The sequence below is a fragment of the Synchiropus splendidus genome, chromosome 1, assembly GCF_027744825.2.
Source record: "Synchiropus splendidus isolate RoL2022-P1 chromosome 1, RoL_Sspl_1.0, whole genome shotgun sequence".
In the NCBI taxonomy this organism is placed as follows: domain Eukaryota; kingdom Metazoa; phylum Chordata; class Actinopteri; order Syngnathiformes; family Callionymidae; genus Synchiropus; species Synchiropus splendidus.
The window spans coordinates 44,381,944-44,409,638 of NC_071334.1; the positions used below are offsets into that span (position 1 = coordinate 44,381,944).

The 27,695-nt window shown below is 40.4% G+C and overlaps 3 protein-coding genes across 4 annotated transcripts in view; 1 reads left to right on the forward strand and 2 right to left on the reverse strand.

The window, feature by feature from the left end:
• Window positions 1-185: 185 nt before the first annotated feature.
• Window positions 186-804, reverse strand: LOC128750987 (cytochrome b-c1 complex subunit 9). Its single transcript, XM_053851687.1, has 2 exons — window positions 654-804; window positions 186-491 (listed from the first exon to the last, which is right to left on the reverse strand). The coding sequence occupies exons 1-2, from the start codon at window positions 792-794 to the stop codon at window positions 444-446; spliced, it is 189 nt and encodes a 62-aa protein (XP_053707662.1). The 5' UTR covers window positions 795-804; the 3' UTR covers window positions 186-443.
• A 71-nt stretch (window positions 805-875) lies between these two features.
• Window positions 876-16,134, forward strand: zmat5 (zinc finger, matrin-type 5). Of its 2 annotated transcripts, XR_008412988.1 has the most exons (7): window positions 876-1,070; window positions 1,475-1,615; window positions 1,780-1,842; window positions 2,117-2,197; window positions 4,652-4,760; window positions 4,878-10,335; window positions 15,031-16,134. XR_008412988.1 is itself a non-coding variant. In XM_053849748.1 (6 exons), the coding sequence occupies exons 2-6, from the start codon at window positions 1,489-1,491 to the stop codon at window positions 5,020-5,022; spliced, it is 525 nt and encodes a 174-aa protein (XP_053705723.1). In that variant the 5' UTR covers window positions 876-1,070; window positions 1,475-1,488; the 3' UTR covers window positions 5,023-11,469. The 2 variants fall into 2 exon arrangements, 1 of the variants encoding a protein (XP_053705723.1); XM_053849748.1 differs by lacking the exon at window positions 15,031-16,134 and having other exon boundaries at window positions 4,878-11,469.
• cabp7b (calcium binding protein 7b) overlaps window positions 10,413-27,695 on the reverse strand; it is a 30,253-nt gene continuing 12,970 nt past the window's right edge. Inside the window, exons 2-5 of the mRNA XM_053849733.1 lie at window positions 15,200-15,343; window positions 15,024-15,136; window positions 14,016-14,163; window positions 10,413-13,947 (exon numbers count right to left, since the gene is read on the reverse strand). Coding sequence (XP_053705708.1) covers window positions 13,820-13,947; window positions 14,016-14,163; window positions 15,024-15,136; window positions 15,200-15,343 — 533 coding nt within the window. The 3' untranslated portion in view covers window positions 10,413-13,819. The remainder of the gene's footprint in view (window positions 13,948-14,015; window positions 14,164-15,023; window positions 15,137-15,199; window positions 15,344-27,695) is intronic.

The following is a 27,695-nucleotide window of genomic DNA, read 5'->3' on the forward strand; positions in this document are numbered from 1 at the left end:
CAAGGATAAAAGTTGCAAATGATATCGGAAGTTGAGGGAATGGGCAACACGTCTGAGAACATTGTTTTGACAGCAGTTCACTTCAAAAGTTCCAAGTAGTCAGGTCACACAGAGTAACCTGGGGATGTAGTAGTGAGCATCAAATGAATAACCAACTGCTAATGAAAAGACACAAAACATTCAGCTATGAGACATTAATACACGTTTAATTTAATCATTTACAATCCGTGACAAGAACGGGGACTAAAATGTCAGGAATGGGATGACAAGGTGAGGGGAAGCTCCATCTTCTCAGAGGTCTTGGCTCACACAGGGTCCCGGTTCCTTCTGGGTTGGAGATAAAGCACAATGTCCACGATGACTCCTGCTTGTTTTCGATGTCCAGAAGATCTGCGGTGACAGGACGAATGGAAACAGCTCTCCCGATGACCCCCACGCCGCTGTTACTCTTCTTTCACCTCGTAGTTGTGTTTAATGTGCTTCCATAATTTCTGGGAGGAGATAAATGACATGGGTTTGGGAAACAACAACTGTCGCCATGATACGACGAATACTCGGCTGAAGAGCTGAATTAGCAAATGCTAGCACCATGTCGCCCTATGCTAACAAGGTCAGTGTTCAACAGCGATATAACAGCAAAACAAAAGACTCACCCCGCGATTCATTTGCTCAAAAATCGCGTCACCACCTTGGTCGAATATTCGCTCGAAGAAGACGGCGCCAACCATGATGGTAATGGCGAAAGTAGACGTTCTCCTGAAGAGCAAGTTGTACACGGACTTCGCCAGCGCCATGTTGGTGGATGGTGACCGCAGCGCATGCGCGAAATACATTGCCGTTTCAGTCTTGATCCTTACCGGCTTCCGTAGCGTTTCCGTAGCTTGCCGTAGCTTGCTATGCTAGCTCTCCACGCTGATTTGTTTTCCGTAAATATTTTCCTTTGTGTCGTTTTGGACTTTTTTGTGAATATTTTCTGATTACATGACATCGTGTTATATCCTACTTGGCGGCGTGAGAGCGGAAAGGAAGTCTCGATACTTTATCCACTCAATTTCTTCAGAAAAATTCAGGTATGTGAAAAAACTCACGATTTTAAATAAGAAATTAATCAGTTGAGATCAAATCTGGTGCTTAAACGATTACAAATATATAACGTAATTCGTGAAACTGGGACTCTTTTTATTTGATATAATCTTAAAAATGTTCAACACTTTTATTTTGCTTAGAATGAGTTGTAGTCCTGCTTGAGTGCTTAACAACGATTGCGTGTTAGTCGTTGGTTTTGTATGTCGTACCTGCACTCATTCATGTTATTTTTTGTTTGGGAAATATTGACGTTTTTAGCTGTTGGCAAAGGAAGTAATGACTTGGTGTTCAGCATGACTGCTCACAGAAAAAAGGGCTTGTGATTATTCTTTATTTATAAGCTATTGATTTTTGTCAACTCATTGTTTGCGATTGCTTTATTTTACAGACTTTGACACAGTCATGGGGAAAAGATACTACTGTGACTACTGCGACCGCTCCTTCCAGGACAACATGCACAACAGGAAAAAGCATCTCAATGGTGTTCAGCATCACAGAGCTAAAAAGGCCTGGTTTGACAGATTTAAAGGTGACAAAATTGGAAAAATTCAAGGCAAACTGCCCGGATGAATAGTCAATAGAATGACCCACCCTATGTTGACATCCTAATAACTTTATGCCATTGTTGCTTGAATCTTTTGTATGTGGTGGACGGATGTTTTTCATCATGAACATGTGATTCTTGTTCGACAGATACGTCAGCCATTCTGCAAGATGAACAGGCCAAAAAACCCTGCAGACAGTTTCTCTTTAAAGGTAAGACAGTCCAAGCTGTGAAAAAAGGGATAATGCCAACTTGTTGCATATATATAAAATGGATGCAACAAGTTGGCATTGTGATTATTCACAATGCCAACTTGTTGCATTGTGAATACTATATATATATATATATATATATATATATATATATATATATATATATATATATATATATATATATATATATATATATATATATATATATATATATATATATATATATATATGCTTAATGTTCACAAATTGCTGAATGAATTTTCTCCTTAATTAGGATATTGTGACTTTGGTCCAAACTGCCGGTTCTCTCACATGACAGAAGAGGATTTAGCCAATTTGAAAAGACGGGTGGACGGTAAGATACTCTTTACTCTACAGTGTACGACGAAAAGAAATTATAACAAAAACAAGTCGGATTGCACGTTGTCCAACTAGCACTATATCTGACCGCCACAAGATGGCGCCTACGTGTTCTACTAGTTTTGTGGCTCAGACGGAAGCCTCAGACCGAAATTTTGTTGCCATAATACAGTGATATGTTTTTGTGCAATGACAATAAAGAAAGTCTAAGTCTAAATTCTTTCCATAATGTTGATAACCGCCACGATATCAATGATCTTGAGTCGATACGTCATATTTTCCCCAGTTTTGATGGTCATTAAGTACTTTTTTGTGAACGCTTTAAATGCTAAAATATATCTGGGGTCAGTGGGTTCCCATCATTCAATATAATTGTCAATGCATTATGTATCACTCTCCAAAAGGTCTGAATTTTAGGTGTGTGAGTGATTGGCGTCTATGCCACCACATTACAAATCTCTCATTTGGGCTTGATTTTTAGTATAATAACAACCAACTTGAGTTTTTCCAAGCGAATTCTCTGCATATCCTTGAGTCACTAGGTGTGTTCTTCATGTTTTGCCAGCACATATTTGACTGTTTTAATTCTCTTTACCCATTTGTCTTTTATATAATCTGCCAATGCATCTGAATTTAATGATGAATATATTTGTAATGTAATGAATTCTTTTGTGTTTGATAACTGCAGATGTTTGCCACATTTCAAATTCTCCGTCTTTCTCCATCTCCATCTCACCGTGCTGTAACTCCCTTGTCAGACCAAGCTTTGAATCTCCTCTTATTTGCAGCTGGTTTAAACTTCATATCATAAGCAACGCATTTCAGTTTGGTCATACTCTTCATTAGTCCATATTCCATGACTATGACAAACTGTAATTCAAGGGTGAAGTGTATAATCCAGTCTGGCATCTGATTCTTATCCAATTTACCAGTTGATGTGTCAGCATTTTAAGTTTTGAGTTGGATGTCCTCTCATATACTCTTCCATACTCTTTCACTTTGCTGTGTATTCATGTTAGCACTAGCATATTAAATATCTCAATTGCGCATCATAAAAATGTTACATACTTTATTTGTGGCTTCCTGCCTCTCTACATAAATCTACAGGTAATGCTTGGAATAGATATAAAAGTCGAGAAGGATATTTATTTGAATTACTTCAATTTTTGGATTGAAATATAATAGTAAAGTAGCCCATCTCTCAATATCTTGCTGCATTTCTTGGTTTACCTTGTCATAATTTGCTTGATATTTCATTTTACTTACATCCCACTTTTACTGGATCCCTTTGGAATGTTATGTGGCATATACTTAAATACTAATATTTCTGTCTTGGCTTGTTAAAACAGATTAGTTTTATCACATGACACATGCCAAAGTTACTTTTTTTAATCTAACGTGTGCCAGGGTTTTGCTCTCAAATCTGCTTTCTCAGCATGTTGCCATACTTTCTTTTCCCTTTTCTGCCTGAGCGGTGATGTGTAATATTCTTCTGTAACTGTCATGTGCTTGTCTGCCTTTAATAATTCCCCATTTTGTTTTCAATTTCAACCGACCGACAATCTTGCGTTCATGAAGATAAGAGATGTTTTTGCTCATATGTGCCTGTTTTGTTTTTTTAGTTATTATTAATTGACATGCATTGTGGTGTCTTATATACTTTCAATATGTTTGATAGTTTCACCATTTCAATATTGTGTATGTCTCATTCCCCTTGCTGTTCTTTCAAATTCTAGAATCTGAAAGTGTTCTGCCATCTTTCTAGTTGTAATTACATTAGAAAAATATAAATTGAAAAAAATGTGAAATTACATGCCATTTGAAATTAAATTGACTGAATTTTCTCTCACCTTTTATGAACTGAAACACAAAAATCGGACATTCGAAAACAGTTATCATAGACACGCACCCACACGATACTGGGAATGACATTGGGAGCACGCACCTCTCTGTCCGTCTATCCCTGTTCCATCCTGGATCACAAATAGATATATAGGATGAGTATATAGCTGATCAATGTCAGTGCATTATTTCTGAGTTTTTTAAAATCATAAATATGAGTATATTCATCATAGGAACAATGATTTGTTTATTCAAATAGTGTATTTTTTGCATGTCCACCAGAACGTTAAATCCTGTGACCAGCTGTGTTCAAGTCTGAGTCTATCTGCTTTGGTGACACCTGAAAATACATGTTTTTCATTTAGACTTCACTGGCGGCTGGCGACTTTGGCAGTCACCAGTTTTGAGTTCACTCACAGTTGCAGATGGTTGGCTCTCAAACGATATAACAAATAACAAGCACATGAGGGAGTCACTTCTCAAACAGGCACAGAAAACGGGCTGCCAGTTTTATTGATGGTGCGCAAATACAAGTGCACGCTGTCAAGTGCAGTTTATCTGGACGAGCGTGTAAATAAGAATGTGAGAGTGCTTTCTTTTCTTCCAGATGAAAGACAGAGGGGCCAGAATTGTGATGACAGAGTCTTGTCTGAGCGCAGCATAGAAGATTGGCTTTCTCGGCGGGAAAAGAGGCAAATGGCTCTTGATAGCAAAGAGTATGGACATCCATTTTATTTTGTGTTTTTTTTTTCTTACCTCAACATACATGGCTTCCATTAGTAACAGCTGCTGCAGTTCATTTCTGTCCTATTGTCCATTTCTTTGCCTTGCAGGGAGGCGAGAAATGAGGAGGACACAGAAGATGCTCATGTCGAAATCCCTCCACAGCTCCTATCCATCCCTGACCTCCCCCCGTCGCTCCTTCCTCCTCCTCCTCCGCTCGGGTGGAGAGTCACCATGGACACTGAGTGGGGGTGAAAATGGATTCAGTTTGTGTTTTGTATGAGACTGGAGCCTGTGGAGGGGAGCCGATTACTATGATTGACCGCTGAACATTTTTAGATCCTCGGCCAACTTGGCCTGCGTGAATCGACGAGCAGCGGTACTGAAGAGGCCAGTTGCTCTTTCGTGGAAGAAAGTATTCACAGCGGTCCATAATCTAACATTTTCTGGAGAAATGCCACGTTTGATGTTTTTCTGATGCCAACCAGAGAGTTTTTTTAATTTATTGTGAATAATGTGACATCATGCCTTTTATTAGTGTAAAGATAAAGAAATAATCACTTGAGCTTTCTTCTTGGCAATATTGTTAACGCAGCGTTTCTATTACTGGAATATATAACTATTCTATATACTCTATAACTATTACTGGGACAATTACTACTTCAATGTCTTTTCTTTAAAGAAGGAAGCATGAACATTTCAAGGCTGTACCTTGGAGCCATTTTAAAAACTGGGACTTTCATCAGGAGCCTTAATATAATTCTCAATTAAAAGTATTAGGGTATGAACTAGTGGTGGGACTTTAACAAGTTAATTATGATGAATTAAATACAACAAAAACATTTAATTTAATATTATAACATTGAAATTCTTATCCAAATATTTTCAAGACATGAAAAGAGCTTTAAATAAGGTGATATAAAAACTTGAATATAGACACCATCCTGATTTATTGTGCTATTGTCAAACTGATGCAAGATGAACAATATTTTGTTGTTTAAATGTATGTATGGGTCCATCACTTGATTCAGTAATATACCAGATTCATTGAAATTGAAAAATGTGGCTTCTTGTGGCAAATATTCTTATACCATTAAACTGCGATTAATTGACATCAGTTAATCACAAATTCTCTAACTAGATTAATTTTTTTAATCGAATCCCACTCCTAGTATTAACATTATTAAGGAGATTATAGTGTAATTGAGCAGGAGGATGGACATTTAAAAAAAGAAATTGTGACAAAATACTATCAATAATTCCTTGGAAAAGGAAAATCTAAATTATTCAGAAAAAATGGAAACTAAAATAAAATGTATTCATACAAAGCTAAAATAGGGTGGTGGGGAACATAAAACTTGCAAAATGTCCTTGGGCTCAAATTGATCCATTTGAAAAGTAAAATATTTGAAGCAGAATCACTTTTTTTTCCTCCCTGCCTGTTCTTTCTTAAACCCCTGAGGCGATGGGCATTTTAACAAGCCAAGCTGCAAATATGGAGCCTGGCGTAGTTGCTCATTTAGATCTGCATTTGTGGCGGCGTATATATGAGTGCTTGGGTGTGACAGGGCCAGTTGTGGTTTCATAGTAGGAGCATAACAAGACCAAGAGGCCGGATTTGACTGTCACAGATTCAAAAGCAGACTGTTCACACTGTGAGGCAATAAGTGACATGCAGAAGCAGCACTCCATGAGCACATAGAGTGAGTCATGGGTTGAGTCTGTTCAGTCCACAAGCAGAACATACTGATGCTTTGCTGGTTTTGGAACGTGGTTGAAGCACAGTCAAAGCAGTGATGGAAGCAGCGGGAACATTGGCTGCCGCCTGGCGACGTCATGTTGTATACAAAGAGACGAGTGAATTTACTCCAATCCCAAGCTCATGTATCATATACCTTTATCTCGAACCATTTTCAAGATCCAACCTTTTGACAAAGTGATATCAAAGTTGAGTATTTTGTTTAACCAGATGCTGCTGTTTATGAATAAACAGCTCGTGAATGCACTGTGCGCCACCGCCATGCACATGTTGTCTGTGCAGGCCTGCAGCTGAGTTTTAAGCTTTGAACTGTGCCCCTACCTCAAAAGATGGCCGAGCTAGGGCCCTGTGTGTGTGTGTGCACTTTGAGCACCCCTGTGACCTTTTCCCCTACTCTGCAGCCGCGGCAACGCTGCGCCTCCTCTCACACAAAGCACAGCTGAAAACAGCTGAGTCATTGTGCTTCAGTGCGAATGAACTACTCCCCGAACAAATGGCAGTATCTCGGAAACCGTTGGAGATAGCGAAAAACCGAGCACAGCGTGAGAATCCTGAGGCTTTCGTCTCTAACTGAGCTGATTTTCGTGTGTCTACAGTGTATGGTTTGGAGTTAAAAATGAGTAACTTTGCTGTGATTTTTGTGTAGCAGCCTCTCCTCCAATGCATTTTCAATGGAGGGCAGATTCGCTTTTGTCACACATCCGAGACTCTCATGCAAATTCGGAAAGTGCTACAGTAATTCTGAGCACATTTTCCAAGAGAGAACAAGTGTGACTACAAAACTGGAGATTTTCATGCCTCTGCGCTCCACCGTTTGGCCACTAGTGCAGTTTAGAAACACGAAAACCAACTCTAACCAGCTTAATTGCTCACTCTAGCTTTAAGATTTTTGCCAAATTTATGCCTCTTTCAGCTCCATTTGTGGACAAATGATATCACTTGGCTCCAATCTTTTTTCAGGGTGACAGAGGAGGAGCACGGCTGCATTTTGAGCTTTCGCGGACTTTCTAGCCCCTAATTCAACGACTCGCAGGGCCTTTTTTGGCTTCTTTCGATCCCAGTCCCATTCATTTTCAACATCCATCATTTTCTACAAATCCTGGAATTTCGTGGGAATGCCGGCACATGGGTCCAAGGAAAGTAATAGCATACCATTCCCGGTCGGGCTGCACGTTTTGCTTTTTGAAACTGCGTCTCTGAGGCAAAAGCTCTGGGAGTAGCGAATCGAAAAACCTAAGGGGACCAGGGGAAATGGCTCGGCGAATAACAACATCGTGAATGCTGGATAGAAACCTGCGGTGCCCAAAGGGTTACCTCCCCTCAGATGTCCCTCTCATTGACCCGCGTGTGTTCTGTCTTGCTTCACTGTGCAGGGAGACTTTGTCAGTCAATGAGTCCCTCAGTGACTGCATGCCACAAAAAACAAAACAAAAAAAACAAAGAGAATTCCCTGTGTGTGCCAGGCAAATTTCACCAGTCTATCAAAGGATGTTGTAAAATGTTGAGGTGTCACCTGAAGAACCTTGAAAATTGAAGCTCATGTTTGGATCTGCAGAGCTGAGTGGCGGTGCTGGCGGGTCCACTCATTATCATTCTGGCAAAAGCTGACTTGTTTGTGTTTCCATAAAACCAATCACCGACATAGTGGGTGGCATTAAGCTGCAGATGCAGGGACTTAGTTTTGGGGGAAACTTGCTTTGAGGCCAGCAAAAGGCTTTATGTTTCATTCCTGTTGTGTCATACCAAATGTGAACAAGACGCAGAAGCAATAACAAACAAGCAGCGTGTTTTGGCTTTGGTACCTGAAGATAAGGTTGCACCAGATTGTGTTTTTACGTTTCACTGATGTTTACTGATGCTGCATTTGGCTCAGGAATCTGACTTGTCACAACTGACTTGCTGTCATTAAGGCTCCTGAATGAGATCGACGAATGGGACGTGTTGCTGCATGGTTTTGCTTCCCAGGACCAGGAGTCCTGCAGCTGGCACAAGAACCGGCGTGAAAAGCAGTTGGAAAAAAATGAGGAATGAGGAGTGGCGGCAATGTGATGGAGTACATGGACGAATGTATTGATTTATTTGTACAAATCTTCTTTTAAATGTTTTCGTTATTGAGTACCGTTTCATACTAATGTTTTGTCACATTTGTATCCATGAGAACATTGACCTGACTGAGTGAATGAATCCGTCCTGGTAAATGTGTCATATGACATGTGGTGTCAAAGTTCAGTAGAGTTTATAGTACAGCAGACAAAGATATACTCTACGCCTGTACACTAACAGTGTGACCCTGTCATTATATAGAAAGATGAATGACTAGTTTCCGCCATGCTGGGTTCAGTATGTACTAGTGATGGGCAGTGATACCAATGTATATCACAACCTTTTTCAGTGACGGGTAACTAAACCACTGCTTGCAGTTTTTTTAAAATCCTCTTGATAGGTCAAGTTAAACGATAGATTCTTAGACTTTTATAGAGTGAGTGTTGAGGTGAGTAACGCCAGCCACTTAAGTGCAACTACTGCCTCCAGGTGGCCAACAGGAGATGTGACACACTGAGACTCACTAGACTTTTGCCTTGTAGTTAAAAAAAGTCAAAAAGTAAAATAATAATAAAAATAATGGGGCATTCCCTACATTTTATTATATTAATGACAATATATCACTTTGTTTAGTTTTTCATACTTGTTGCTTTTTGTGTGTGGTTTTCGCTCCAATGGGCTACAGTGGGTCAATCGATGCGCGTACCACTTTAAGACAATCATGTGACTGCGTCAACTCAGCGAAAACGCGCCGAACTGTGTTTATAAAGAAGCGCATCTGTCAACAAGATGCAACCACTGAAACAATCTGATCTCACGGTTCCTAGTGAATGTCTTAGTGGATCTAAGGCGCAAGTCCAAGGGAAACGCCAGTAGTCTGCCGTGTGGGACCAGTTTGATCTCCTGTCGGAGAATCATGTATTTATTTCAATCTTTACCCATTTTGTCTCAGATTTTCGACTTGTCTTGTTCCATTCTAATTCAAATTATCGTTGGTGGGATGCCGCGTGGGTAAGAATACCACACTTAGTTAGTGTGAAGTTCTCAGACCCCCATAGGTTCGATCCAAACCCACATTTGGCCAGGCTGCAGCACAACTTGTCATTGTGTTCATCAATACAACAGCAACTACTGTATAATTATCCAATGATTGAATTTTATCTTCATCTCTTCCAAATCCAGCTCATCTGCCATGAACCCTCTCCGTCTAGTCATATTCCTGCTTTCTCTCTTCCAGGATTGGGGGTCTTCTTCCCGCTGTACAGGTGTCACAGACACACACACACACACACACACACACACACACCTGAGCTTAATCACGTATTCATCCTCTGCTCTACTTGACAACCGGCGTCAGTTCCTTGCTGGTGCTCGCTCTGGTATGACCATTCATGTCCGTATTGACTTGGTGGATGCTTCCTCTCTTGACCGTGGCCATTTTTCCCATGACTCTGAGTTCATGAGTTTTTCCTGATCCATCGCCTTTGTTTTTTAGTGTGTCTGTGCCCGTGTTGTACCGTCTCGCTTCTCCTGCCTCCTTCTAGTGTAGAAAGTAGAGAGTAATTCTGTTTGTGCTTGGTATTTTTTGTTCACCTCCTCCTAGCGTAGAGCTGAGTGTATTCAGTTTTTGTTATTAAACTGTTGGATTTGACCTCTCAACCTCCCCCCTACTGCACTTGGGTCTCCCCTCTGAAATCATTACATAAACCATGTATTCAGATATTTTCAGGTGACTTTTCACGGGGCGTGTGCCAGCCGTTTTCCCGGTGAGTAAAACAACCAAACTGTTCTTCACTTGCTTTACCATCAAATGGATGACAGAAATGATGTTAGACCTGTTTTTTATTGCCTTTTTTTATTGGACCACATGCATCTAGACACCACTTACACCCGTGAATAATTGATGCTGTTTCCTCTACATCTGCAACAACTACAGAAAGAAAAAAACTAGTGAAACATTACAGGTATTTGAAACATTACATTGATATTTGGGAGGTGATGAAAATATACATTTGCCAAATAAGCCATTTTTCATCGTAATATTTGTTGACTGAATTGTTCATTCAAATGGCCTGAAAGCAAAGGCATGACAGTGCAGTTTTGTGGTCTAGCTATGACAAAGGCACCAAACAGGACGCAACTACAGTGCAAACCAAACAAAAGTGCATGTGAACCAGCTCAGTTTAACACTCTAACAGACATCATACGAATTATATCTGCTTATACATGTCTTTGATACAGTAACTGTACTTTACATTCACTTTCATTTACATGATATGTCCACAGAAAGAGGTAATGTCATGTCACATAAATAGGTTTCAGCTACAATATCAATTATTCACTTTATTGCCAAACACATTTCACCACATGATTCTGCTTTGACCAGAAAGCATTAATAAGAACATATTTCTTAAATTAAACATGATTTGGAAACTGATCAAATAGGAGAAATTAAACATATATTTTTGTCTTTTTATGTTTTTTTTTTACAAAATAATCTTTGATTCATAATAAAGTGTATCTGATTTAATATTACTATGAAAATATAATAATGCCAACTCATACTGGATGCTGTTTTGGTGGTTAATATTAATATAGGGGCCAAAAGTAAATAAACAAATAATTGTTTTTGTGATATGTGTTGATTCATCGTCAGTGCATACTGCACAGTCAGCAGTTCCACAGTTCAAACCACACTTGAGAAAATGTCAAATGCTGAGTTCATTTTTTTTTTTTTTTTGCAATGTCCCCTTTACAAATTGCATAATTATTTGAATACATATATTATAGTCAACACTTGTCTCACATGTAGTACACACATTTATTTCTAATGGGATCGTCATGCACGTGAACTACATTTACATTTTTCAACGACTTTCCTGAACCAAAATGAACTGACTCGGCGCTTTATCTCTCCTGTTGCAGCGACATTTTCGCCATGTCATGCGCAGACAGGGTCAGCACAAGATGTTCCGACTCATTTCACAGGATGTTTTGTGATACAGCAAGGTTTTGTGATTTTTGTCAGTTTAATTCTCCAAAATCTTTTCCATCAGATTGCACTGGTCTATCACTTGCATCTCTCTGTGGAGGGGCAGAATATATTCCACCTGTTCAAATCTTTTAAGAAATGGATGTCGTGACTGAGAGGGAAATGTGCTGTGCTATTGTCCGAGGAAGTCAGAAGTAGCTGAGGTTGATGTTGCATATAAGACCTCTCTTGTGTTTGTTTGCTCCCAAACTGCCCTCCATGATGTTTGTGGTCAAAGTTATGCGCTAAACATTGAGATGATTTTGGAGTATTATCTACATGTGATCAAATGCTTGTGCGTGAGTTGCAGACATATTGAATATAGGATGACCACTCTTGGTTGTAAGAGGCTCTGAAATTATTGGACAGTTCAGGTGGAGACAAAGCAGAGACAAAAGTCAGAGCATCTACCCTCGTACCATCACCTGAGATCATGACCTTTGTGTAGTGACTGAAAGCTCTGGATGCTAACAGGTGAAAATAGTTTCTTCTACCACCCTCTGTCGGAGGTTCAAGGACTGGTCGTTCGGTAGAGGCTCAGAGTAGAGCTGCTGCTCTTCCAAGTTGAGAGTGGATAATCTGGCAGTGCTGCCTGGTGAGGTGTTCCACCGTGTCACACTGGAAGGACGCTCTGAACACTGAAGAGATCATGTCCAGCGGGGGATTAACTTGGAAAACTGACCTTAGATTAGCGCACTTCCATGTAGTCCTAGAACAGTGATTCTTAACCACAGGGCCGGGGCCCATGGTTGGGCCGCCTCTTGAGGGCCGCTAAAAGTTTTTTTGTTTTACCGCTCTGGGCCACGAGGGCAGCGAGACGCTCAGTTTCAACACATGAGCCACGTATGGTGGCAGTAGTGAGTCAGTGAATTGACTTGACAGCTGCAACTATGGAGAAGTTCTTTAAAAGAAAAAATGATAAAGAAAGTAATGCCAGTAAAAAAAAACTGTTCATGAAAGCAGCTGTTGAAGCACTTTTGAAAATTACATTTTTATGGCAATACATTCATTTACACTTTACTCTTCTTTGGAGTTTAAATAAAATACTTTATTATTACTATTTTTATTTTATGATATTTAGACATGGGTTATTAATTTTTTTCCAATTTCCAATTTTCTCAACAGTTTGCATCAAGTGTATTTTTTTAGACAATTTGATGACTTGCACCTGGTTCTGCTGCTGGTTGGACTTTTCAATGACAAATAAATATCTTTCCACTGATCACATTTCATGTCATTTCACAAGGTTCAGACCCCCTGTCCTAGAATACACCATTAAGATGTGATCCTAATGTACCTCTCTGTTGACTGAAAACAAAAGAATAGTTCATATGAAGAGGATGGTTGCTGAATACACACGTCCTCTTGCTGCACTCTGTCGGTGCTTTGGATGTATTTTACAAGCATGTAAAGCAAAATAAGTCGTCCTGAGGAGAACCAGTTATTGATGTCATGTATTCGGCACATTATTCCAACTTGCACAGTGCTTGCCGTGACATACATGGACAGCAATATTAAAACTGGCTGCTACATCCTTTTGCCAGGATTGAAAATCAAGATGGCAGATATATGAGCCATTAGTGTGGGATTTTTGTCAGTATTTTCTCAGGTAGAATAGGCAACTTGTTACCTGTCAGACTCTCTTGTGAGACTTGCTGCGTAAAAAGGCGAGTTGGCTGTCTGGTCAGAATGAGCAGGGCCTCTAATGTTCTGGTTGATCAGCAAATCCATCCAAAAATAATTTCTTGCAGAAAATAAAGTCAATTCTCAAGTGTTGCAATAAGATACAAGGCCATTGAAGTGAAGGAACGTTCTACTAGCTGCATGAAATGTGACCCACTGAGACGTTTCTAGGTTTATCTCCACTCTTTTGTGGACTTCAGCTTCATGCAGCTGCCATCTTTTGGTATGTTTGGTACGTTTTAAAAAATAAACAAAATACGTAGTGATACATCTGGTTTTATGGACTTATATTTGGTGGTCTGCTGGATCAGATTACTATGGTCCGTGTTGGCATGCCCCCATCTAGTTTAAATCCTGTACATTTGTACTTGTTTTGTTGCTAGTCGACCGTACGAGCTTCTCGTGCTGGTGTTTCCCTCATGCATTTGTGTGAGACCCAGGGTGAAAACAAAACCAGAAACAGCTCGAATGTATTTGGTTTCCATTTGTTAGAGTCAGTCCTGAATTCCACCCGTCCTCTGCTGGACGTGTTTCGTCTACTTCATTCCCCTTCGGAGCATTTGATTGGCCGCGATGAGCATCACGCTGATGATGAATGCAATGGCGAAGGCACAAATCAGGCTTTTACGCACACACGTGTGTTTTTCCTGTTGTGTTGGGCTTGCTGTGGACAGAAGGCAGTGATTAACACAGTGCAACGCCGTGCCGCCTTCAGGCAGAGTGATGACTCACTGTCGATGTCCACGTGGGACTCTGGGCTGTTGAGGTGGTTCTCCTCCGTCATGATGATATTCTCAATGTCTTTCATGGTGAGGTGATCACGGAAAGTGTCGTACAGAAGTCTCTTTAGCTCGTCCACGGTCAGTTTCTGCATGTCACACTGAGGAAGCAGAGAGGGATGACTGAACTGCACGCACCGCAGGCACCGGAGCAGAGGGGCGCTCCACTGAGGAGGCGCGTCTGGATGGAGTTTTAGCATGTACTAAACAGTCCAAGACACGTGCTCATATGATGCTGCAAACAGTTACGGTCAGGCCAACCATAGCCATACAATATCCATACATTTACATCAATATGATTTAAATTAAATTGAACATAAAGTGCCTTCAAATGAGATCACAAAGCATTTTGATATCGGAACCAACAAAGATTACTGTTCGAGCTTCGGCCTTTCGAAAAAAAAATGAAATAAACGGACTTTTCATTTTAGATGTTTCGTTTCTAATTGTATTATGATTTTTATTCCAATAAAATGCATGTAAAACATTTTTTTTGTAGGTTTCATGGGATATTTACACTTTCCTAATATCCTAACCTCCATTTAGTCTTTTTAGGTTTTTTAACTGCCATATTTCCCAGTCATCGTCATTTTTTTCTTTTTTTTTGGCACAGTTTCTTACAGTTTATAATGCGGCCTTTTAGGACCTTGAATTGCCTTCCCCTGATCTAGACTCACCCGATCATGACCTTCTTCCATTCAGATCCCAAACTTCCCTTCTCAGCTCCTCAGACTTCCTTTCTCTTTGCAGTTATTTGAGCTATTTATCATGAACAATCATTTGACTTTTTCTGCCACTACATTGCTTCCAATTTTCTGAGTTAAGAACAAAGTTAAAACACACACTCTATTTTTTCTCCTTGACTGCATGGAGGGTTGGCTAGCCTTGAATTTTGATAGTCGAAATGTTTCTTTTCAATGAAGCAGTTAAATAATAATAATAAATATGAAAAACCTTTTACCTTCCAGAACACAGAGTCAAAATCTGCTCCGTGGAACTTATCCGGCATTCCAGTCGCTGAAAGTTTGGGCCCGAGTAGCGTGACAAATTCTTCAAAGCCAACTTGACCATCCCCTGATAGAGACAAACAAAGGCGTTAACACTCTGTGTTTCACATGAGTGTGGGGGAACATTTACCGTCCATGTCCAGTCTTTGGATGATCACCTCCAGCTCCACCTCATTGGGCATGTAGCCCAGAGAACGCATGGCAGTGCCCAACTCCTGCTTGGAGATGAAACCATTCCCGTCTCGGTCGAACACCTTGAATGCCTCTCGGATCTCTGTTGGGAGGCAATTTCAGCAGAGTGAGTGTGGTGACGTCTGAGGCAGAGGCCAGTCAGGAGTCGTATCATCGTCATCATGGAGTCATGACTCACGCCCCCAACCTACTGGAAAACAGCCATTCAATGGACTGATAATATTTGCATCAACCAGCGGTTATCAAAACAGCCGCTATGCAAACCCATGAGAACTCAGCAATGCAATGCAGGCAGTCGATGTAGACGGATAGACTCCACCAGAAAACAGCAATGACGTATGAATGTGTGAATCTTCTTGGAACCTGTCGTAATGGGCAGTGTTTGCCAGATGTTACGGAAATATAGTTGGTCACTATCGTTGCCTACATTGTTGCCCAAGGCAGAGGGCAGCAAGTTCATGCTTGGTGGTCTTGTATAACACACAAGTACTTGCGACTCCCTTTACTTTCAAGTGACTATGGAAATGAAAGCTAAATAATAAGGGATAGAGATAATAGAGGTGGGTTTTGTGATCCACTTCAGCTCTCATGTTCTCATGAAACACTCTCATTTGTGTGATCTCATATTTGAAACAGAAGCAGCACCCTCCATCAACATCAAGGTTGTACCTCCTTAACCCAGCTTAATGCAAAAGAGACAAATGTGAAGTGAAATAAAGAAGGACTCAGCTTGGATATGAATCAATAGGATGAATGAGAGGAACCACCTAATAATATCTGCAGTGGCTGATGCATAAAGAGAGAGCTTGTGCACCCATCACTGGATGATGACTTTATTATTTAAAATACAGTGGAACATTTATTAAAAATGAACACGAGCTTGTTCCAGTTCTTCCCACACATCCGCCTTTCCATGGCATAATACATTGACGTTGCATGTTGAAGCATAAGCATTTTGATGGGGATAAAAACTGTTTTCCTTCCGACCTCCGTTTTCATGTACTTCTTTTGGGAAATGGAGCCAGAATATATATATATATATATATATATATATATATATATATATATATATATATATATATATATATATAGTGATGGTGCACATGTGTGAATATGAACGTTGAAGTAGCGGTAGCACGCTAATGGCTAAGCTACATCATCACTATTGCTTGACTATTTATTGTGGGACCTGTATATTGATGATATTTCTCTGAAAAGATGTCACAATGTTTTGTTGTTTTGCGAGCAAAGTTGTTGCACCGCGTGTGGACGACAACTTGTGTTGTGACCACGTGCACAACAATATATATAACAATACACACACACACACACACACATATATATATATATATACATATATATATATATATATATATATATATATATATATATATATATATATGTGGACCTTGGGATTCCAACACGAAACACATTTGTGTACTGTGGTTAGCTAACCACATGCTACTCACAGGAATGTGTTTTGACTTGAATAAAATAAGTTCTGGGATGGAATTCATTGCCTAATACATGATTTATTCACAAGGATCGTTCAGAATACCCCTGAGGACACTCGGGAAACTCCATTAAGAGGTTTTCATCCCCGTGGCTTACTTAAACATGGCCTTTGATTGCATTAGTTGCTGCTCATACACGCAGAGAAGCTGCTTAAAAAGCTCATTAGCATTCAGCGGTGCAGCAACTCTGGTCATCCATCTTGTGCACATGAATGAGACACATGAAAGTGTGGGAGACTACATTTAAAAAAAAAAAAAAAAAGACATCCGGCAATTTGAAGTCAATTCCACAACTGGGAAATGGAAGAAGCAGCAGCTAAAGGTCGGAGTGAATTCATTGAGGTCTTTGCCGAAGAGCAACTGTCCGTAGAACGGCCGGCATATCAGAGGCAACATATTTGTCTAAATTACAGGCAGCAGTGCTGCTGGACTTCTCTTATCTTCCTCCAGAACCACCTCAGATTCAATGTCATGACCTGTGGTGGCGGAGACAAGTAATGAATTCACTGAGCTGTACGTGCGGCGGCTGGACTACTGATGGTCAGGACACAAGTGTAACAAACACAAACGCGTAGAGCGAAACCGTGACAACGAAGGAGCTTTTACAACCTGTCGAGTTATTACTCATAAGACTCTCAATAATATTTGGGAATCAATGATAGATATTTGACCTCGTGCAAATGATCTGAAAACGCTTGACGATGATGCCAATACAGCTGAAAATAAATATATCTCTCACTGATCAACGGATGTAAGAATATTTGTTTTTCTCTTGATGAAACAAAACACTTTTCTCTTGATACGCTACTTAAGAAAATAGTCAACAGTGAGGACATCAGACAGGACACGTAGACCATCAAAACATTGTTCACTTCTGCGAATTCTTCCACATTTATTTAAAGGTATAGACTGTATTGTTTTATTAAAGACTTAACTTGTCAAGTTAAATATAATAATTTAAAAGTAAGCAGTTGTTTACTTTAGAAGTGGGATTCAAGTAAAAAAAAAATAATTAGAGAATTTGTGATGAATTAATCTCGATTAATCTCAGTTTAATGGCATAAGAATATTTGCCACAAGAAGCCACATTTTTCAATTTGAATGAATTTGGTATATTACTGAATCAATGGACCTGGACCCATACGTACATTTAAACAACACAATATTGTTTATTTTGCATCACTTTGACAACAGCACAATAAATCACGATGGTGGCTATATTCAAGTTTTTATATCACCGTATATAAAATAAATTAAGCCATGTTGTTTGAGCACATTCAGGATGGCGACCACTGATGTTTATCTGGTGAGCACATCAATAGGAGCAGAAGAGTCCATAGCTTTAAGCTGTCTGACAACTGTGTATTTCATATAGTAAGGTTGTTCCTTACAGCCTTTCACTCAACCAGAGCCTTTGACAAAGAGGTCATAATTTGAATCTCAGCCTGAAAGTCATGATCAAAAAACTATTCCACATAAGCAGCTCTGGCGAACTTGCCATACCACAGAACAGAGAGAGCATCACTGCGACATAAATGGCCATCGAACATAAACACATTTCAGCATTACAAAAGATGCGGCGAGTAAGAGGCAGATTATATTCCTTCCCCTGAGAAACTTGGTTATCAAGCCGGACAGACACGGAAAAACGTTGAGCACCTTGTAAGCATGAAAAATGTGCGAAAAGAAGAGCCCACTTGGGCCAGTAAGAACGTGACTCCCTGGTGTTTATTGGCGGAAGAGGAAGCGGAAACCTGGAGCGGAATACAAACTAGAGTCGGTAATCCCATTAAAGTTAGTCTGACCACATGTGTTGTTTATGTCAGTGATGAAATACCACAAGGGAACTGTTGTGACAGTAAAATATTGAAGGCTTTAAGATGCAAGAAGGCAGGATGCTGTCATGGCAATGTGCGTAAGAGTGGGACACACAGTGTGTCGTGACTGTTGAAAGTCAAAGGAAGGGTTTTAAGAATTCAATGTGTAAAAGAACTGCGGCATCCAAAGGAAGGGGCGGAACAGTTGTAATATTTAAAAGCTTGCAGCTGTCGCCATCATATTTTTTCTTATTTAAATGGATGCTTCAATAAAAACATGACTATACTTCTCAGTCAGTTCATGATCTAAAAAGACTCAAGCTTTCATCTGGGTTGTGATCTGGTGGGGAGGGACTAGGTGACAAGAAGAAGATGTTCAAATGGGCAATGATTTTAAGAAAGAACTGTTTTCCCTCCTGCAGCTGTGACCTCCTCATCAGAGCTGTTTTCTGTGACCAGAGTTTTGCATTGGATTATTTACACAAAACCATAGTCATAATAGGCATAATTTTCTCAACAGACCGTATTTATCGTATTTGGTTCATTTATAATTCATTTAACATGACTAATCCAGGGTTTAAATTCTAGACCATCAACCATCCAGTATTTTTCAAAGGCTTTTTTTTTGGAAGTCAGCCAGAATGACGAGATGTGGCTGTCTCACTCTCCCTGCGATCTTTAATGTGACCTTTGTTGAATGACATTCCGACGTCCTCTCTGTTTACTCCAAAATTTGATCAAAACCCGCAAACAAATGTTTCGATTCAAGTTGTAGGTGTCCGTCCATCTGCTGGTGCAAAGTAGTAACTACTTCAGACTCTATATTTGCAGCTTGGTTTGTTGCTCGTAATGTGGCACTTGAAGGGTTAAGTTAACAAAAGCTGAAGCAAAAGCACTCATTTGAGTCGATATTGTGACGCATGACGACGACATTGTTTCCACACTGCCATTCAATGGGCTGATCCCAAGCAAGTAGAGACAGTAAATGTCATAATGAATCTGAAATTGATATTCTTATGAGAGAAGTGGTTCAAATGTGAGCTTCAAGGACAAAACAAGATTGTGTTGTGATGCGTAGTGTAGTTTTCACTAACTGCGGAGAGAATTACACCTTGACTAAATCTACATTCTACTTGGTGAGTGTCACAGAACAGAACGTAGCTGCAGGCAAGTTTGAGTGAGGACTGGAAGCAGTGAGACACAGAGAGCTAGAGCAGCACGTAACAATATTTATGAGCAAATACACACTCAACACAATCAACAGGCAACCAGGCGAACTGAGGGCGTCTCTGAGACGACTAAAACTCAACAAGTTAGTCTAGTCAATGTCTTTTTATTTGTCATCTCCAGCGTTTGCAGTGATCCTCCTGCATGCAGTTTAGTGTGAAGCCACGGGGGGCGCTGCAAGAGGCCATGCACAGTCCGAGTCCGGCTGTATTGTATATTGTCCTGAATCTTCCTTGCCGGACTGTCACTGCTTCTCTGACGTGAAATGTTGGGAGAGGTGTTGGGAGAACTGATTTTAGAACCGAAACAATTTGAGCTGTTGTCAAAAGTGTCTGCATCTACATGAATATCCCAGGAATGGGATGAAAAAAAATAGCCTTTGATGGCCAGATGATTTTAACTAGAAAAAGCAGTGACACTTCCTCTTTTGGAACTCACACTTGCAACACAATGTTTAGCTGATTATTATTCACACACAGAAGCTGTTGCGGCTGAATGTGTTGTGGTGCAAGTAAATGAGCAATTCCTCCACTACGCTCTCATTTGATCAGTATTGGTTCGTTTATGAGTTTTTGAATTAACCACAATGTTGCCGTTCCGTTATTTGAGCACACCAGGCCTGTTTGGTGGCCACAAATGACCGGCATTAAACATGGCTGCAATATTTGTTTGTCACTGGTTCATAGTCCACAAAACAACGCAATAATGAGTATTGAGTGTGTGTTGCTTGTCTAATTAAAAAAATAAATAAAAGTTTAAAAAAAATCTTACTGTCAGCAAAACCGAGACACGGCGGGACAGAGGCCACATGTAAATAAGTAAGGACCAGCTTCCTTCCACAGACAAGTGTATTATTCATAGTTTACAGCAGCGGTGGGCAATTCATTTTCCTAAAGGGCGGCATTAGAAACTAACTGTTGTGAGGGGCCTTCATGAAAAGAAAGACAGCGACGACTACAAAACACGACGGAAAAAATATCCCAAAACATACTTAAGTAACAAGAAATATTTCATTTTATATTAATTTAATTTGAACATAAATCAACATAACTATGGACCAGACGTTAAAAAAATATATTTTCAATATTCCTTCAATGTATTTTGAGGAACATGAAAAACACAAAAATTTCCAAAAAATGTCTGACATCAAAAGGGCCACGTCAAACAGTCTAACAGTTTGAGTCTGACGTCAAACACAGGCATCGGGCCACATATGGCCCCCGGGCCGCACTTTGCTTTGGTCTGGTCTACAGGCACACAATGAGGTTCTGTTCAAATTATGAAGAACTGACTTTCATTGTGAGAAGATGCTGTGGCCATCATTATTCACTACTCAACTGTCGCCTGTCGACATTGCCACTTTGCATTACTAAAGAATGATCAGTTAAATCGCACAACTGATGTCTAAGAAATCAAAACAGTATTTCTGGGATAACGCGGTTTGTACTATGGTAAAATGTTCAAGAACAGCTCAGTTTATCTCATGTTACATTTTAGTTTGTTAATATTCATCGAGTTCCTCATGCTTTGAGGATTTATAGAAACCAAATGAGCTACTGTAAGAATTATAACTAACTCTCGTGTTTATTCTCATTTAGAGCTGAGGGGAGGTGAAGCACAGAGTGCAGGCAGGGTGGGATGGGTAAGGGAAGCTATATTAACCATACATCTACTTCTATAAACTGGACTTCGAGTCTACCGGAATGTGATACCATTCTTGTTTCTGCTTGTATAACTAACTCATTTGTGACAATTATTGAATTCAAAGTTGTAAAAGTAGATTTTTGTCATGTCCTGCTTTCATTTTGATTTTGTTCTGGTTGTTCCATTTCGACCTGTTTTCCCCCTTGTGTGTCTGTGGAAGCTACACAGACCTCAATGGTCTTCATTATTTCCTGTTTTCCTGCAACATGTGCTCGAACATTAGTTATTCTCTAAGCATGTTGTATACACACAGATCTGCTTTCCCACTTTTTCAAAGTCCCTTTCATTGACGTAATTTCAGGCTCTTGTGGACCAAACTAAATCTCTCTGTGTTTGACATTTGTGGTTTAAAGAAAATAAGCACGGAAGATCGAGTTATGAGTCAGAGATAAAGTATATAAAGACAGGTTTGTGGGACTGATAGAGTTTGGTGTATCATTTTTGTTTGATTTAATGCAGCTCAGTTGTTTTGGTCTCATGACTGATATGACATATCAAGGCAATATTTGTCCGTGTAATGTTTTAACAGTGAAGCAGGAAGGGAGACATGACACCCATGTTTCATTTACTTGGACAATAACGCCATTCATCATAGTCTGTCATGCAAGAACTGAGTGAAATATTGACACTTTTCCGAGCAGATTGGACCAACAGCTGCCGGTAAAATGGGAATGCAGATTGTCTCCCTGAAAGCAAACAGGATTGCTGATGTTTGCTCTTCAAGGTGGACGAGATTGTTTGAGGTATACTTGATAGATTAGCGCCTGTGACTTTCACTTATCTGAGTGAAATAGATCATTCGCTCCAATTTTTTCAGCCTGAACCCAAACGCCCCACTTTGAGGACACAGTCTTTGGAAACTTCACAAACCTTCTATTAGCGGCTCAAAAGTGAGATAAATCGAAGAGCATTTGTCTGGAACTTCAAAGAGAGCAGTGTGGCCAGTCTGAAGTCAAAATGACTGCGGCCCATTTCTCACCCTAACACTCGTTTTTGACCCTAACACTGGGTTTTGCGGGTCACGTGTCAGTGTAGTGTGTCCCAATGGCAATGGCTGGTGTTTACAAAACGTGTCTAACATTGGATATGCAGGAAACAAAACAGCACGGCAGCCAATGACACGTTGTCTTTACGGGTGACGTCATGAAGCGTTGTCCCAATTCTTAGGGATGTCATTCACTTCACTTGGTTGTCAGAGGGAACTTCATAGTGGAGGGCGCTCAGAACCAAGTGCTAGTGTTCAGTGCTAGTGTTAGGGGGAGAAATGGGACACAGTCTAAATCTGGGATTTGAAAGACCTTTGGCCTTCCAAGAGAGACAACACATAACATGGGGTCTAAAAGACCCCCCACCCTTTCTGTCCGAAAGAGGATGATTCCCACTCAATGAAAAACCTGGGTGATGAGGCTCAGGGCCTGGGCGCTTGGTGGTGTCGGCCATTGGCAAAGAGCTTGTGAATCTGGCAGCGGCAGAAAAGCAATTCAGGCTCTCTCACCCAAATAATACTGGAAATCCCGAAATATGGCGCTTGGCCCAAAGAGAGAGAGACATGACTTGGCTGAGCGTCACACAGATTCAGTGGTTTAAAAAGCTGATAATCAGTCAGAAATCTCTGTCAGATGAGATGATGTGTTAGTTGAACTCTATTCTGTTCACAGTATTCATGATCTCACCATGCTCTACCATTTTACTTTTTCAACAGCAACATTTTCCAAAATAAAATACAATATAAACAGTTGCCTTATTTTTTTTTTGGGGGGGGGGACAAAAAAAAGAATAATAACAACAGAATACTGAACAATAATACTTAGCAGTCTGCTTTTCTAGTACTTTCATTATGATGATTGCGTTCATAAAGAATATAACCTTATTATTTTAACAATTTTAACGCGGAAACAATACTAAACTCAATAGAGACTTAGAAACTTGAATAGAAAATCTATATTTCAAGTCTCTTCTTTCTAATGGTGAGGAGTACGGCGGATGAAAAAAAACAAACAAAATAAGTAAAATACACTCAGGGTCACGGGGAGCAGGAGCTAATCCTAGCTAGGGGTGAGAGTGGGGGACACCCTGGACTGGTAGCGCCCTGCCTGTCACCCAACGTAGCAAATGACTACAAATGCGGGGATCAAAGGCAGTAGCCGTGGGCCTCTACTGCAAGGTTTCATGTATATAATGGTGTAAGATAATCAAACGTACCTCAGCCCTATGAACTCTATCTATTGATTCAATCTTCATATTTAGTGACCCGTTACACCCCTTCATTGATGTTTCCTGTCAGAGTAATCCATCACGTCCAATGACATGAAGAGAGCTGCTGAGCCTTCTCACTGCGTTTCAAGGACCAACAAGAAATCTACAGCGTTTACTTCGGTCTGTCACACATCCAGCATTTCTCAGCACCAGATAACCCTCGAGAGGATTCTTCAGCGTTCAATGGGAATCTAAGGGTTGTGTCCCTGAACAAAAAGCGGCGCCACAACCGAGAGAGCCCCACTGTGATTGTCCAGTTCAGTGAAGAAAAAAACCCATTTCACCTTCAGTAATGATTCTGACTTTGCACAGGAGACGTTAATAGAGTTAATCCAGCAGGAGGTGGCTGAAAGTGAAGACGCCACAGGAAGTTAAGAGAAGAGGATGATCACAGGAGGTGGTATCTGTCAGTATCTATCTATCTGTCTGTCTGTCTGTCTGTCTGTCTATCTATCTATCTATCTATCTATCTGTCTGTCTATCTATCTGTCAGTATCTATCTATCTGTCTGTCTGTCTGTCTGTCTATCTATCTATCTGTCTATCTGTCTGTCTATCTATCTATCTATCTATCTATCTATCTGTCTGTCTGTCTGTCTGTCTGTCTGTCTGTCTGTCTGTCTGTCTGTCTATCTATCTATCTATCTGTCTGTCTGTCTGTCTGTCTGTCTGTCTATCTATCTATCTATCTATCTGTCTATCTGTAACTATTCTTACACAGTTTCATATTACTCTAAATTTATGTTATGGTGAATGGTTGGAAGTGTAAAATCTCCAGCTAAAAATTCATATTTAATATAACATGTCGAAATTGCTCACATTCAACTAGCAGTCAGACACAAATATTATATCAGAAAAAAAAGAAGTCAATTGATAAAATAACTAAAATAAATGAGTTATGTTGGTTTGTAAGTTGGTGCTCGTCATTACTCACCGTTTCCACAAAGATTTCTATGTGATGAACATTTTGTTTTCAAATTTTCATTTGGTCTCCTGCAACGTGACCAGTCAACCGGCCACACTGAATCGAAAAGCCTTCTCAGTTCTGTACATCATCCTGCTTCATGACAGAGATGAGGATCTATTGCACATGGAGAGCTACAGATTTCTGTGCTCTGAGGCGGAAATACGTCAGTGATACGACACACTGATGAATGGAACTTATTGTAAATATAATATTTATCTTGCTCCTCTAAAAGCAGCATATTATTTTCACTATTAGTTTATTTTTTCATTTTCTATTATCAATATACTTTTGCAAATGGCGGGGCTGTCCCCTGGCGCCCTCTACTGACCACACTAAAGACTTTTTAGTGGCATTTAATTGGCACACTTCAACATAATAAAAGTCCACTTGGGCCAGCTTTGACACACCCTGAATACTGTACATCACAACAATAAAACTCTGATAATCTCCTTAAATATTGTGCATGTAACTGCACTTCATTTTGCAACACGTCCTTTCATGGCTGTTAAATCACTCAAATGCCAAGAAGGGCTTTGACACTTGAACATTTCCCAGTGCTCTCCGAGGTCTCAAGAGGACACACAGTACTTGGAAGAAATGCCATAATTCACATTGTCATCAGGAGTTAGACAAATTTGCAATTCACCTCTACCTTCCTCTGCTTGGGGAGATTTATGGTCTTCTCCTTTATTTACTCTTAACACAATCATTCGGAACAGAGAAGACACAGTACACTCACGTACAACTCGCTTAAGGTGCTGTCAACCTTATTATTTGGCGACCCAGAGAAGGAGAATAGTTTGGTCTGAACTTATGGAAACTTTTACTTGATACGGACCATCATGTATTAGAGCCAATGTGGGCAGTTCCATTTCCAAATGGGTCACAATATGGAACAGGTCTGTTACAAGGGCTTCATCTAGTCCATCTAGTCTTGTGTCTTGTCTTGTCTTGTTGTTTTGGACGGCTTCTGGGTCCCACATCTCTCTCCTCCGCCATACAGGTGTCACACACACACACACACACACACACACACCTGAGCCCAATCATCTCATCATCTACCGCTCGACTTGAACGCCGACCAGAAGACAACCGTCAGTTTGTTGTGTTTGCGCGTCCTAGTATGACCAGCTGCGCCTCCTTCGTGAATGACTCTTTTCCTCACTGTGGATGTTTTTTCCTCATGCGTTCTGAGTTTAAGTGTTTCTGACTCCTTTGTTTTTCAGTGTGTCTGTGCCTGCTCTCCGTTCTTCCTCTCCTCCAGTTCTTCAGACTTATTTCTGTGCCCTGGACTCTGGTTTGGTTGCGCTTATGGACGCTTGTTTATATGCCTGGATTGTTTTATTTTATTTATCGGACTTGTTCGCCTCCCTCCCGCTGCACTTGGGTCTCCCGTCTTAGAACCGTCACAGTCAATGCACTTCAATGACTATAGAATAAATGACATACTACTGACTGGTGCTGTAGTACTTGAAAGCATTTTCACCCTGTCAGTTATCTGGCCCTCGTGCACGTCGGTCTCTCGCCCAGGTCTGGATCACAAGATGTTGCTGTTTCAGCAGAAGGGGGTGACACCAAGGTTGCGTACTTCCAAAAGGGTACACACACACGACAAGTCAAAAAGTATTAATTCCGCGACAGAAAAGTGGAGTCACTAATGAACTGGGTAAGACGCCGCAGCACCCTGAGGAGACGCGTGTAAGAGGCCTGAACTCACAGCCACCCTGCTATGAGGTGACAGCTGAAACCAGGGCTCGAGTTCCTCAGTAAATATGTCAACATCAGGTGACGAACAATTTCATTAGTTTTACCCCCTTTAGTGCAAAGCAGAGTGACTAAATGCATCACGTCCTAAAAAAAGTCTCTGAAAAAAGGTGAGACAGACACGGAATGATGTCATCAACTTTAAGACAAAGAGCGACCATTTTGACGTTGGTAGTGCTAACAGCTGCCAGTTTTCTCTGGAGAACAGAGTCCTTAAATGTGTCATAGTTGACTAGTGACCCACGTCTATCGTGGAGCGAGGTTTTGGCGCCTGTTGTCACGGTAACAAGTCCAGCAAAGAGAATTTATCAAGGATTTTGCAATCTGCCAATGCGATTGCCATGGCAGTTGTTTAATTCATTTTATTTGTTCATAATCATGATCTCTGTGCACCCCTTGATGTACATATGTCTCACAGTGAACTGTAATACAGAAAAATCAACAAAAGCTTATTTAATCTTCGAAACTTCATGATCAACTGAATCAATAAACATCACGACCTACTTCCGGATATAAACGCACAATAGAATGCCTTTATGAGCTACAGTGGGTGCTAAACCTTTGGAGACATTTTTGTGATTTGCTCGGCTTTAATCTGTATTCCAGAAGTGACAGTTAGGCATTGGATTTTGAAATGATTGGAGATTGCTTCCTAGCTGGTAATGCAACTCACTGACACGAGGTGGATCATGTGGCCCAGAATCTGCATGCTCATCCTCATCTATCATAGCGAATAACCAAGGCCTTGGAAAAACACAGCCTGGTGATTGTTGCTCACATTTGCATCGTAATAACATCGGAATTTCAATGAATCTCAAGTCTGTACAGCTTTGCTAACAAGAACCACAGATGTCATTTTCCATAACCTGTCGCTCCTTCCACTGTGAAGGACAAAAGCCGGTATTTCATGCATTGGTGTCTTTGTGTTTCCCTTCAGAGGTGAGACGTAAATTCAATGCTGGTGTTTCCCACAGACAGCAAAGGGGAAAGAAAGGACACAGACGGATAATTAACATCTTGTAAGAGTGAAGCAGTGAATCTTCCGGGATCATCTGTTATGATCAGATATTTGTCTTTGACCATGAAGGGAGCGCTATATTTTTTGGGAGTCACAGCTGCCGCGTGTCTCAAATGCTTCCACAGCATTGTTTTAGCGCTTCAACATAATTTGCTGCGTCGCATGATT

Excerpts from the sequence above, each read along its gene's own strand:
- LOC128750987 (XM_053851687.1), bottom strand. The coding sequence starts at position 794 with ATGGCGCTGGCGAAGTCCGTGTACAACTTGCTCTTCAGGAGAACGTCT. Across the intron at positions 492-653 it reads TTGAGCAAATGAATCGCGGG|AAATTATGGAAGCACATTAA; the intron begins GTGAGTCTTTTG and ends ATCTCCTCCCAG.
- zmat5 (XM_053849748.1), top strand. The coding sequence starts at position 1,489 with ATGGGGAAAAGATACTACTGTGACTACTGCGACCGCTCCTTCCAGGAC. Across the intron at positions 1,843-2,116 it reads CAGACAGTTTCTCTTTAAAG|GATATTGTGACTTTGGTCCA; the intron begins GTAAGACAGTCC and ends CTCCTTAATTAG. Across the intron at positions 4,761-4,877 it reads ATGGCTCTTGATAGCAAAGA|GGAGGCGAGAAATGAGGAGG; the intron begins GTATGGACATCC and ends TTTGCCTTGCAG.